Raw genomic sequence first — 14,348 nt, forward strand, 5'->3', positions numbered from 1 at the left:
CTTCTAAACTTGAGTGCCACATTGCAGCTAAGATCAAGAAAATGTTAGTCCATGATTTATTAACTTGCTTTTTACCTACTATAGATAAGAGAATGGTAATTACAGATAATATAGAACAAGTTACCTAATTTAATTTGCTGATGGTGATCTTGTTTTTATTTTCCTCATTGCCCAAAGCATGATTATTCTATGAAGTTAACTATGTAAATTTAAAAATTAGGTTATAGGATGGTTGAGAGTGAGAATAAATTGTATGAGCAAGAAGCATGAAATAAATTTTCTAAGTAGTAATTTGCACACATAACAAATACTAAGAAAATAAGCTCAAGTAGATACAAAACCAAGATGCATTATATAATACAAAGGATGTTCCCTTTCTTCAGATGAAGTATGCCAGGTTTTCATGCTTATAGTATACATACATATAAATAAATAAATAAATAAATAAAAATAAAAACCCTTACCTTCTCTCTTAGAATCAATGCTGTGTATTGGTTCCAAGGTAAAAGAGAAGTGAAGGCTGGGCCATGGGGGTTAAGTGACTTGCCCAGGGTCACACAGCTAGGAAATGTCTGAGGCCAGATTTGAACCTAGGACCTCCCATCTCTAGGCCTGGTTCTCAATCCATTGAGCCACCAAGCTGCCCCTTTACATATGTTTTTAAAAGATATCAGTAATTGATATGCTTCAGAATAATTTTGGAGAGTCATTATGTTTTAAAACTATACAGAATTATTGTACATGCTTTAACATTATATTAGTATTACATGCATAAAAGTATCTGGAAAATATTGTGTATAATCTAAATAAAACAAAAAGTTCAGAAATGCAAATTTCTTCCTTGGTTATTGGTGGATCTTATACTTTCACAGTCTACATTCATGTAAACTACTATATTCTATATGTTAATTACCAAATGAATTATTTTATCTCTTTACTTCAACAAGATATTCCATCAATTTGTGATCATTCATTGGTCACTGAAGCAAGTCATAATCTATCTGAGCCTTTCCATTCTCTGACTTATTCTTTATCCTTCCATAAATTCTCCAGAAAACATTTACTCACCCAACACACGGAGGTCCCCCTCTAGATAATATGTAAGTATGAGCATAGCTTCTCACTTGAGCTATATTCAAAGACTCTTACTACATGACCCATCCCACCTTCTTTTCTCATAATATATCTTTTTGATCTTTTATGCCACTTCCTGTGTGTGCAATTAATTATATATTCAATCATACATCTCCCACTTCTCCTCAATACAACTGCCTCATTAAGCAGTAGTACTGCATAATTCCCAGTTACATAATCATGGCAAATATACTGAAGTTACAGGTTGAATATTTTTCTCACAGAGAGACACATAATGTCATCAAAAATGACACGAAATTTTCCAAGTACAATCCAAAGTACTCTCTTCTACCTGGTACAGGGCCCAGCTTCTTGTCCATCTGCAAGGGCTACAAAAAGGACCAAGCTAAGTGAGCTGCCTAGCTTTCCAACTCAACAGTATAAACAATAGTTAATATTTAGAAAGCTCTTACTTAGAAAGGTTTGATTTAATCAGCAAGCTATCTTATCTGACAACAGATGCATCTGAAGGACCTCACCATGTATAAAGAATTCCTTTTTCTTTTTTTTAAATCCTTTCCTTTTGTCTTAAGATCAATTCTAAGACAGAAGAGTGGCAAGGCTTAGATAACCAGTCTCACAACTTGTAGGTTCATCCTTCTTGACAAGCTTGGTAAAATTCTTTCTTACATTAAAAAAGCACTGCACTTCCTTGGTCAATCTCCTACTCTCTAATGTGCTCCCTCTTACATACTACCAATTTCCTTTTTACTCTTATTCAAAAGATTTTAAAATTATCTATAAACTACTCTCTTTCTCTATCTGCTTCTGTCCCTTTAAAGTCTTTCCAACTTATTTTTACCTCCATTCCTATCACCATTAACTTAGTTCAGATCCTTGTTATGTATGTTGTTCAAGAACATGTCTAACTAAATTTAGAAACCATGCTGAAATTTAGAAATTGTGCTGAATATAGAGTGATGATTTTTTTCGGCTGCAGAAACTCTCAGGGACAATATACTATGATGTCAAAGAGCAGTGGGTAATCTATGTCAACTGGGGGAGAAGAATTATCCACATTACCAGAAATTAAAGATATGGTATATATTGCACTCTTGTAGTCTAGCTTATATTTTAGCTACTTGTGTATATGATGCGGCTTCCCTGCTGGAATATATATAATGTCCTAGATAGAATAGACCATGGTTTTTTTTTCCAAACCCCACTCACTCAGGGCTTAGCAGAAAGCCAATGTTCAAAAAAACATAAGAATGAATGAAAGCACAAAGATCTATTACTTTAAAAGGAAAAAATACATGGTTATAACTACTAACCTGCAAGACTTCTGGATGCTTCTCAGCTTCATCATCATGTTCTTCATTTACACTAGATGCAGCAAATACTTCAAATTGGCTGAAATCTGCAAAATTTGGTTGCTCTGGTATCTGTTGAGGTGAGGTACTAGTGTGAGTTATTAGGCCTTCAGCATCCACTGGGCGATGCACATGAGGACCTGGAGCCTATAATCAAGAAAATAATATGGAAAGAATAACGAATGTGAATTTTAATTTAACATAATATTTATTCTGTGCACATTACTATATCACTTTTGAGACAAATTTCTGCAATATAGGCTAATATATTATTTATTTTCCTAAAGTAATTTGAGCATATGCTTGATTCACCTTAGTTACTGCCTCTCCTTCATATAAATATTTTTTCTTAATATATCATTATCGATTTTGTTGTTCAATAGTATCTTACTCTTTAGGTCCCATATGCAGTATTCTTGGCAAAGACACTAGACTGGCCTGCCATCTTCTCAGCAGATTATGGAAAACAGAGGTTAAATGATTTGCTCAGGGTCACATAGCTAGTAATTATCTTGAGGCTAGAATTGAACTCAGGACATCCTGATTCTAGGACCAATATTATCTACCAAGCCACCAAGCTGCCCATCATCACACACTTCTGAGTTTAATAATTACCAATAAAACTGATGTCAACAAAAGAAAAGGTCCCACTCAATTTCCTAATCTATAACATTAGACTTGGGAATTATAGATTTTTTTTTTAAGTAGTTGGGAAATATCCAGAACTTAAAAAAAAAAAAGTAAAATCTGTAAATTTACAGTGTATTAGATACTCAAAAGAAGAAATGTCTAGTTTCTAGGGGGTAAAAGTCCACTTTCAGAAGATACTTGTTGGCAGAAGAAAGAAGAGAGAAAAGAAAAAGGGCAATGGCCAAACTAAATAAAAGTAAAAATTCTTATCTGTACTTATATGGTAACTTTTAAAAAACAAGAGTTTGAAGTTAGGGAATTGTAATTAAATAATCTCTTCTGTCTTGTGGCCTAGTACAATTATTGTGAAAAGAAGTAATTTGTTTAAATACAATTCACCAAATTCATTCTCTAGTTTTCAAAGATTTGGCTTTTCTTTAATTTCTTATTCTCTTTATATTTGTCAAAATTTGCACTTTATTTTCTACTTTGATTTTGGCCTTTTGATATTTCTATAAATTCCTTCACACTAACTTGGTTTTCCCTTCTTTTTGATTGTTCACTACTTGTCAGTTAATTATTGTATAAGGTTTCCTCTGGGTCTCACTTCTCTTTACTCTGCTTCAGTACCTTTTTTTTCTTATGCTCCTTAAATGTTTTTAAGAAATCACTTCTTTTGGATATTGCTGCCATTGCTTCATACAGCTATTCTAGAGTGATTTTTTTTTTAATGCAAAGAAGTTAATTCAGAACAATTAATTGACGTGTCACCTACAACTTATACTAAAATTCAGAGCAATTGTTTTCCTTGATAAAGAAATGACATTTTGTGTGTGTGTTTTTTTAGCAGTAGGAGGCAGCTCGGTGGCTAAAAAAGACTTAAACAAACTTTGCTTAAAACAGAAAGTAAGGGTTTAAAAAAAAAGGTAGTATGAACTCAAATAATTTGAATTCCATTATCCCAAACTGGGTTTAATTCAACCTAGTTGAATGTTATTTAGGAATAGTCATTAAGCACCTCCAGTTACTCTATGAAAGGATCAAATGACTAATAAGCAAAATGGGATTATGAGCAGCAATAAATTAAATTCAAAAGCAAATGCTGAACTAATCAATTACCTGTGAAGGCTGTGGTCTTGGAGGCACTGCAGGAGGATGGGCAACAACTCCAGCCTGTTGTTGTCCTAGAGGGATATATAATAATTATTCTCTTGCAAAATATATGGGGGCAGTCATCTAAAGGCAAGCTCTAAAGAATCAAGAGTGTAAAATGAGAATAATACGGGGGGGGGGGGGGGGGACGGGACTGGGTAGCTCAGTGGTTTGAGAGCTAGGCCTAGAGATGGGAGGTCCTGGGTTCAAATTTGGTCCCAGATACTTCCTAGCCATGTGACCCTGGGCAAGTCACTTAACCCCCATTGCCTAGCCCTTACCACTCTTCTGCCTTGAAACCAATATGTAGTACTGATTCTAAGGCAGAAGGTAAGGGTTTAATAAAAAAAAAAAAGCCTAATATGAAATATGGTTGGTTAGACAAGTTAAAGCCAGATTTTGAAGAGCCTTAAATACCAGGCTTAACTACTCAATAGAAAGGCTATCACAAAAGTGCAGGGCCTGAACTTAAGTAGTGAGTAGAGGGCAGATGGGAGATATATGGAAGTAGAACTAGCAAGACTTGCCAGGAGAATGAGTGGTAAGGAATAAAGAACAGTCTAGAGTTGCCTAGAATTTCTGTGAAGACAGTGGTACAGTTCAATGCTTTTTAAACATTTATTATAAGCAAGGTTCTAGGGAAACAAAGCAAAAAAACCAAATAATCCTGTCTTTAAGGAACTGCTATCCTCCTGCTGCTCCATATATTTACTGTATGATTTCAATTCTCCATTAAAGTAAGACGTAAAATGAATAGAATGAGCACTTAGATCAGTAAAAACACTGGTCCCTGAACGGAAATAGCAATTCCTTTGACTGGGCAAGCACTCAAGCAAATAGTAGGAAAAGCATCCTTACATCAACATTCTAAGAAAAGAGAGAGTGTGAGTGTGTATTGGGGGTAGGAGAGAGGGGAGGGGGGATATAAAGACTCAAGAACACTATTTTGACCACTATAAAGGAGATAACACTGGGGAGGATAGCAGTATAGGATGTACAGGTTGAGAGATTGTGCAAACATGTCCTTTTAAATTATGTACTCTTGCTAATTAGCTGCAAAATTCAGTTGTTTTTGTTTACTGAAGGAGAAGGAGTGTGTCAGTATCCTTTACTCTAGATTTTTGGCTCCCTGGGCAATTCTTTAGTCAGCTGGCAGGTTTGTATCTGTGGATGAACTTGCAACAGCTTTCAGAAGATTTTCAGGAAAAGAGGAAAAAGGTGGCCAAATGGGACCAATGGGAAATCAGACTTTCTCAGTTCTGACTTTTTTCCCCAATTCAGTTCTGCATAGGTTCCCTACCCATCTACAAGTTCTCTCTTCCCCTATCACTTTCTTGTTACTTTGTCTCTCATTTTAAATTTTGAGGCAGCATTTTTGGGAAGTCCTTCTGTTGTTGATGTTCTAAGGTTCTAAAGTAATTGATAGAGTCAGTGTGTTTATTTTTGACTCCCTCAGTGATGATATAATTTTGTTATTTGATGCTAACATAATGAGTTCCTAATAATACATCCTAAAATTGAAGTGGTTAAAGCTGGAATGTAGTGAGAGGTTATAATGTACAATCAACCTGAAAAGACAGGTTTAAGTCAGACTATGAAGGAGCTAAAATGTCCAAAAGAAGTCTGAACCTTATAATAGAAGAGAGGGAAGGAAATGATTGGAGGGGCATACTTCCTGAGAAGATAGAGAAGGATAGGCTCAAGGGCATTCAGTCTATCAATAAACATTAACTAAATGCCTATTATGTGCTAAGTACCTAACTTCTAAATCCTGGGAATACCAAAAAAATAAATAAATAAATAAAAATTTTTTAAAAAAAGCTACTGCCTGGAGATGCTTACTTAGAAAATGAATTAACCTAGGCAAGGAAAGAACATCTGTTCCTTACAAGACTGGAGCAAAATGAAAAAGAGTTTTAATGTGAGTGACTTTGACCACTGTTATAAGTAAGAGGGGTTATAAGCATGAGAGGAAGGTTTGTAAGGGAGATTGGCATGAGACCAAAAGGAAGGATTCTGGAATCTTGGAAAATGGGGGTTGAGCAAAAAAATTCAGCAGCATAAGAGCCTCTCTGGGGGTTTGCTGACTGCAAGCATCTAGAAGGCTTTGCTGGCAACCTACTTTGTGGATTACCTTTACCCATCCTTCCTATTAAGACCTGTGATTCCCATGAAGAAGATCCTTGAACTAGAGCTAGTCTGACTCAACATCCAGTCAAGTATAGCTGTTGTGAGATTTAAGTCCATCTGGACTAGGAATTTTTCCCCTTGGCCCTGCTAATCTTGCCATGGGCCATTTCCCTTCAATATTTATAAATGGGAATGTTAGAGCAGGATTAGCTAGAACAGGGACTGGAAATTTTAGACCAGTGAAGTGAGGAGTAGTAAAGACCAACTCTGTGAATACTCTCTGTGAAGCGACATTAGATCCTTGGGACTTTAAAGAAAATTAGAATCAGGGTTACCCTATTCCCCTTTCAACTTATCCCTGTTTAATTAAATTCTTTCCTTGATACTGAGTGGTCTGGGTGTTCATCCTCAGACCAGGTTCTGCCCTGGTTTGAGTTTCAGTTGGTCTTTCAACCTACAGTCAACAACCTGATACTTGCCCAATACAAATCATCTTATAACATCCCCCAAAGACCCTCCCTTTAACACCACCTATTATAAGGCAAGACACAAGGAAGGGAAAAAACAATAATGAAAGTAATAGAAAAATCAGAAGATAGGAGTCATCTAATAAATGAAGGGGGGTGAGGTAACATTGGGAGTTTTAGGAGACAGAGTTCCATAGACCTAGAGCTAGAAAGACTTTTATATGTTAGCAAGTCTAGAAAATTGAGGCTAAAAGACGTTAAGTGATTTATTGAAGGTTACAGAACTACTAACAGTCTGAGGACGGATTTGAACCCAGGACTTCCCAATGTCAATTCCAGTACCCTATCCACTACACCTTTGGTTTATAGCTTCTAACTATAGTATCTGGCAGTTCAGGAATCAGCTAAAAGAAGGAAGAGACGGGGTCCAATTTAGGGATTAGGGGCATCCAATGACAAAATGGATCAAAAGGCAGAGAATAATGTGCTAGTGGAACTGTTTACCTAGGATCAAGGCTTTAAAGAGGATAAAGTGAGTCTAGAACAGTGCTGGGTGGAGACCAGGCAAGGTTCAGAGAGATGTAAGATTAGAATCAGGAGTGCAACAGAGATGAAAAGACAAGAAGCAGTCACAGGAACACTTCAGAATTCAAAGTCAGAGAGGAAAACCAGTTTGAGCTGATGGTATGAACTAAGATATGGCCCATTCCTTGGGGCAGCTACACAGTAGAATTGGTTTTATATGCTGAAAGAAATTGATGAAAGGAGAAGCTGGGTTGTTCAAGGGGTCATCAACCATGTCAGTTGTAAACACCAGGGCAAAGGCCATTTAATTATAATAGTTGCCTTCTCTACTACCCTCTTCAAATGCCTTCCTCTTTCATGACTACCTTGTATTTATTTTGTATAAACTTCCAGATTACAGATTGTCTCCACACAGAAAGTAGTAAACTCTTTAAAATTTTTCTTTTTGGCTTTAAATATAAATTCAGTATAAATATATATATGCATATGTACATATATATAAAAATATAATTCAGTGACTAGCACAGAATAAAAGTTTTAATACAAATAGCAAATAACAAAGAAAAGCCTTTTCTGGAGTTTTAGAACTCAAATGGCTACATGTAAAATAAAAAAATAAAGCTACAATGGCTTGAAAGTGAAACTTTTGTAGAAGTATTAGCTTATTCAGGGAGTTAACTTCACAAAGAACTTTTTAAAGCGGCCCTTTCAATATATTTTATTGCTACCTTTTGTTACATAACCTTCATTTCTAAATAAGTCCTTCCCATTCTCATCTTCAACAAAGCATTCCTTAAAAAGTAGCAACAAAGCCAATATAATGGCCATCCCTTACAGTACATACAGTATCCACACACATAATCCCCCACATTTCTGCAAAGAAGAGACAGATAGATTGTCTCAAAACTTTTTTTGTGCTCTTTTAAGGTTGGTCATTTTGATTACAAAGGGAATAACAGCTACAAAATAGCACATGCATTAAGAATGGGTTAAAATAACATTATATGCCTTACATTGAAGAAATTTTAAAATTTAATTAAAATTAGCTTATATCACCATTCTCCAATCACTACCTGTTGTAACTGTAAAGGTTCTATTCATATCTAAAGATGAGGATCTAGAGTGGGATTGATGAGGTCTTGGAGGTGGGGGAGGAGGTGCAGTGTTATCTGGAGAGGTTCCTGAATGTGACCTGCAAAATAAAATTCATAAAAGGAACTAGCTGAACCATTGACAAGTTACTGTAGCTTTTAAAAATATAAACATGATATAAAATAACAAATATTACAGTTTTACTAAGTCCCCAATTAACCGATCGGTTCTGTCATACTTATTTACCCTCCAATCTAGGTGGCTAAGGGCTGTGCCAAAAGGAAAAATTCAGGGTAGTACACATATCCCTTAAAGAACGGAAGTGCATATTCTTGTCACTCTCCAAGTCAAATTCCTAGATGAAGTTGAGCTTGGGTCTGACTGTTCTGTGATAAACATTTCTTTGCTACCATACCCTAGCTAAACAAAGCTTCACTATGATCTTATAAGGCACTTCATTCTGTGGGTTTTGTCAGATTAATCTTTTCATGAGGAATAGAGCTAGATACATGAAATTCAATAATGTAGAAAATTCAAGAAATGAGAAAGGATATACATGCAACCAGGAGAGGAAAACTTTTGCCTCAATGATCAGAGGTACCTCCTATATACAATTTATGGGTGGAGAAGTTTTTTCAACACAGAAACTGATGTGGCTATTTTAAAATTAAATTTCTCCTGCTGCTGCTTTTAGGTTAATAACATCTAATAAATTCATTTGCTTATCATCTATTTAGATTCATGTTTGGATACAAAAGGATTTGTTTAGATCTCTAATGGTGAAGATTTAGAAGCTCTTTTAAAAAACCTCCAGGTGGTTCAGCAGATAGAAGGCAAGGCCCAGAGACAAGAAGTTCTAGGTTCAAATCTGTACTTCCTAGATGTGTGACCCTGGGCAAGTCACTTAACCCCAATTGCCTAGCCCACTGATGGCGAACCTATGGCACACATGCCAAAGACAGCAGGTGGAGTGCTATTTATGAGCATGTATTGGACCCCCCCCCCCCCCCGTTTGTTACTACAAAGTCAGAGGAACTCGGGTGGAGCTGCTCCCCTTCCCCTCTCCACAGTGCCTGATGATACTTTTTTCACTTCCCTGGCCCCTCTACCCAGCAGCCCAATGGGAGCACACAGGGGATAAGGTGGTCGTGGTCGGCTAACAGATGACAGAACTGAGGGGAGCAGAGCAGTCAGGCCACTCCCTTCCCCCTCTCTACCCTTGCTGAGGATATTCCTCACTTCACTTGCTCCTCCATCCAGTAGCCCAATGGGAGAGCTTTGTGTGTGTGTGTGTGTGTGTGTGTGTGTGTGTGTGTGTGTGTGTGTGTGTGTGTGTGCACAAGTATGTGTGAGCATACACTCCTCCACGGCACTCAAGTCTCTAAAAGGTTCGCCATCACTGAACTAGCCCTTACAGCGCCTCTGCTTGGAAATGATACTCATACTCAATTCTAAAACAGAAGGTAAGGATTAAAAAAAAAAGAAGCCTCCGTGGAGAAGAGTCAAGTTCAGGAGACACAGGCAGGCAGGGCAGTTTTATTATTACTACATTCAAGTTATATGTACTATTAGATTTAATGTGGTAATAAAACTGCCCTGCTTGTCTGTCTCCTTCTGAACTTGATTCTTCTCCATGGAGGCTTTTCAAAAGAGTTTCAACATTAGGGATCTAACCTAGTCCTTCTGTATATGAATAGTATAGATAGTAAATGAACAAACTTACTTGATGTTATTAATATGAAATTCAGTTACATTTATAGTAGTTTCATATTAATAGTGCATGTTTCTTAATATTTAAATTAGTAATTAAATGCTTTTTAAATTAATAAAAAAAGCCTCCAAAAATATATAATGGTTCCCCTAAATTTAATTAAAAGAGTAAAACACAATTATTTTGTTTCTATTCAGCAGAACTAGCAGTTGAAGAGCCTCTGGATGACAGAATATTTTGTGCTATGTTCAAAACATTTTAAAAGGTCTTTATTGCTGGAAATACTGACCGTTGCCGAGTTACAGTGTTTCCAATCTGCTCTGGATCAGAGGTAAAAGAGTCTGAACTACTGTAACCATCTGCTAGTGGTAAATGAAAAAAAAAATACACAATTTCTTAATTAGTCACCTCATTTTTTACTCCTTCATCCAATAATATATATTACCAATTATAGTCTAGCAGAGACCACCAATTGAAATCATAACTATCTGGATGAAAAAATTAAGTATTAAACAATTTCAAAACTGAAAATTAGAAGCTAGAACTCCATCAAGGAACAGAAAAAGTTATCAACTTGTGCTTGAACACAACCTTCTCCTGATGGGTTATTAGATTTAGAGAAGTACTAGAGAATCATATTTTGCTTGTTGTTAAACCCAACTTTGTCAGATTTTATAATGTAAATTCTTTAGAGGTAGGAAACACAATTGGGTAGCTAATTCAAATGGTCTCTGTTGATGTTTATATGTTATATTCAGAAGCAGAATGGTGCAATGCACTTTTATTTACTTACTATTTATGTAACTTTTATCAATTCAACCTCTTTTCACCTTTGTTTTATTAAAAAGATTGGACCAGATTGTCCAGCAGCCTGTGAATATCCTCATAAATATCTTCACAATGGTGCAAACTATTCTAGAAAGTACTCTAAGTGAAGCCGACTGGAGTTGTAGTCGGGAAGATCTAAGTTCACATCTCACCTCAGATACTTACTAGCTGTGTTACTTTGTACAAATAAAATAATTTTTGAGTCTTCCTAGGTTTTGTCCTCTCTAAAATGAGAATAATACCTAACATGGCTATTAGAATTAAAATGAAATACTGTTAGTAAAGTGATTTCTTTGCAAACCTTTAAGTACTATAAATGTTATTATTATTACTAAAACAGGGCTTTAAACATATTGGTTAATTTCCTTAAAACAACCTAGGTTTCTTTCTTCCTTTTAATGAGTTGCTGTAGAGCATTTCTCAAATTATCAAAGAAACCAAGACCTGTCCAAGAATCATTTTAGAAAGCCTGAAGCTGGTTCATGAGTGCATGCTGTGCTACCCTGGAGTCAGGAAGACCTGAGTCTAGATTCAGTCTCAGACACTTACTAGCTGTGTGACCTTGAGAAAGTCAATTTACTTCTGTCTCAGTTGGAAATCCCCACTTACAAAATGAGGATCATAATAGCACCTACCTCCCATAAAATAGTATCTGTGAAAGTATCAGATAAAATAGTCTTTGTAGAATGCTTTGCAAACCTTAAAACACTATAAATGCTAGTTATTATAATTATCAATTTAATTCTTTTGGGCATGGTTAAAAGAATGATAAATTTTGGTGGATATGCAATAACAATTTAATAGTAACTATTTAAAACATCTAGTGTTAATAACTTTCTAGCAAATTAAAATAAAATAATTAAAAATACTAAATATACAAACTATGAATATAAAAATAGCCCAAACAATAAAAGAAAAATTTTAGTCAGTATAAACACATTGGAAAATGATATTGTACATTAGGATGCTTTTCTATTTTATTCTGTCCAGTTAACTGGAGAATGAAGGTAGCCCTATGTGGTTAATTCCAAACTATTTAAGTAGTCTACTTTAATAGGGTTGATAATCTGGAGACCTAGCATGGGTATTTTTAAAAAGCAGGTTTGCTTAATAACTGAAATGTACTTTCCAAAGGTTATAGACACTTGGGGCAAAAGTATATTATGATCTTAGATTTCACTTCAAATCTGGTTTTTTTCCCCTCAGGAATCATCTATATATAATGTGAGACCTCATGTTGTGCAACACAATCATTGCACTTAAGCCTATCAATCTTGAAGATAGTTTTTTCTTTTTTTGTTATGCTTTTTGGTTCTCAAGTAGAATAAAAGAGAAAAGCTTTTAGAGGATAAAATAGCTTCCCTTTGAATAAGATGAAAGTAAATGAACTAAACTGATTTGTGAAAGAAGAAAAAGGAACAAGAGTTTTCTACATGTAGAATTCACCTAATGTGGAAGAGAAAGGCAGTGGAGGAGTTAAAATTTGTGGGTCAGAGTTGTTGTTGCTCAAAGGCAACAAACAGGTTGAATCATCAGTCCAATGAAGACTGACTGCTATTCCAGGTATAGAAGAAGAAGATTCCAGGAGGGTGGGATAGGCAATGTGCATCCTATCTTTCACTCATAAATATAGGAGGTTTTAAAGTTAGATGATTGTTATTTGGAAATGTCTATATTTGTACTTAATACAAATATTTCAAAATGGCTATTATTTTAATTTCTTCTTCAGTGCCTAAATCGACTGAGAGTTTCTTAACTTGAACAAAAAAGAAAATTTTTAAAGCTACATTTTAACTTACCAACTGTATTTCCAGAAACAAATTTCACTGATGAATTTATCTTATTTTCCTCTGAAAGATCAGGTGGTTTCACAAGTAATGGGCTAGTGGGATTAGTGTGATCTAATAGAAAATACATATACACATAAAAAGGTAGAATTAAATACATTTAAAATATTACAAATCCATAAGATTCATCATAAAAGATATTTCCTTTAAGTATTTGCAAAAATTAAAACAACTCTGACAGAAAAGGAAAATGACAAATGTAAAAGGGGACCATGGGAAAACTAGGATACTAATAAATTACCCGTGGAGTTGTCAACTGCTCTAATCATTCTAGAGAGCAATTTGGAACTATTCCTTAAGGGCTATAAAACTGCAAACTCTTTGACCCAGTAATACCACTACTAGTTCTACATCCCTACCCCCCCTCAAAAAAAAGAAAATTATCTATATGTAAAAAAAAATTTATAATAGCTCTTCTTGTGGTAGCAAAGAATTGAAGTTATGGGGATGTCCATCAATTAGGGAAGAGTTGAGCAAGTTGAAGTTTATGATTATAATGGAATACCACTGTGATATAAGAAATGATGAGCAGGATACTTTCAGAAAAACCTGGAAACATTTAAATGAACTGATGCAAAGTGAAGTGTGCAGAACGAAGAGAACATTGTACACAGTCACAGCTATACTATATAATTATCAGCTGTGAATGACTTAGCTATTCTCTTCAAACAATGATCTGAGAGAATTACAAAAGACTTATGATGAAAATAGTATCTACCTCCAGAAAAGGAACTAATGGAGTCTGAATGTTGATTGAAGCATACTATTTTTTACTTTTTTTTTTAATTTTCTTCTTTTTGGTGTTTTCTTTCACAACATGACTAATATGAAATTATGTTTTGCATGACTATATAAGTATAGCATATCAAATTGTCTTCTCAATGGGGGTTGAGGGTAAAGAGAATTTTGAAATAAAAAAATTTTAAAACAATGTTAATTGTTTTTACATGTAATTGAAAAAAATGTTAATTAAATAAATTTAAGAGTAGTTATAAAGAAATAAGAGCACTTGAGCATAGTTCTTAGCATATCATAAGATCTAAATGATTGTTTATTGACACCACCCCCTCCCCAAAGTATTTGCTGGTAAAACAACAACAACAAATAAATAAATAAATAAATGAAATCTTCATGATTAAAAGTATAAAATTCAAATGTTACTCTTTTACAGATTCTTCTCTTAGTTTTTAGGTAGAATTTCAAGTAAATCCAAAGATTACTAATTAAATTGCAATTAAATTTCAATTTTACAATGTATGTTCTGTTTAATGGCAATGGTAAAATTTATAACAACCACATTAAAATAGGAATTAAAGAATCTTTTTTCCAACTAAAGCATTTTAACATCTAGATATACCATGTATATTTGTTTTTCTTGGGGAAAATAAATTTCCAATAAGCAAGCACTTATCAAGTGCCTACTATTTGCCAGGCAATGTACTAAAAGCAAGGGAAACAAATGAAAACAATCTCTGCCCTTAAGGTGCAACAAGATGGCAAGCATCTATTTCCTATAGTT

General features: G+C 34.8%; 1 protein-coding gene across 7 annotated transcripts in view; it reads right to left on the bottom strand.

Annotated features, from left to right (window-relative positions):
- Positions 1-14,348, bottom strand: part of REPS1 (RALBP1 associated Eps domain containing 1) — a 97,317-nt gene that overhangs the window by 6,868 nt on the left and 76,101 nt on the right. For 4 of the 7 annotated variants that reach the window (XM_016428923.2, XM_003340392.4, XM_016428922.2 and 1 more), the window contains 5 exons: positions 12,782-12,883; positions 10,444-10,516; positions 8,425-8,543; positions 4,197-4,261; positions 2,409-2,594 (listed from right to left, as the gene is read on the bottom strand). In XM_016428923.2, coding sequence (XP_016284409.1) covers positions 2,409-2,594; positions 4,197-4,261; positions 8,425-8,543; positions 10,444-10,516; positions 12,782-12,883 — 545 coding nt within the window. The remainder of the gene's footprint in view (positions 1-2,408; positions 2,595-4,196; positions 4,262-8,424; positions 8,544-10,443; positions 10,517-12,781; positions 12,884-14,348) is intronic. The other 3 variants (XM_056818876.1, XM_007484633.3, XM_001380812.5) reach the window with 1 other exon arrangement.

This window comes from Monodelphis domestica, chromosome 2, assembly GCF_027887165.1.
Source record: "Monodelphis domestica isolate mMonDom1 chromosome 2, mMonDom1.pri, whole genome shotgun sequence".
NCBI lineage: Eukaryota > Metazoa > Chordata > Mammalia > Didelphimorphia > Didelphidae > Monodelphis > Monodelphis domestica.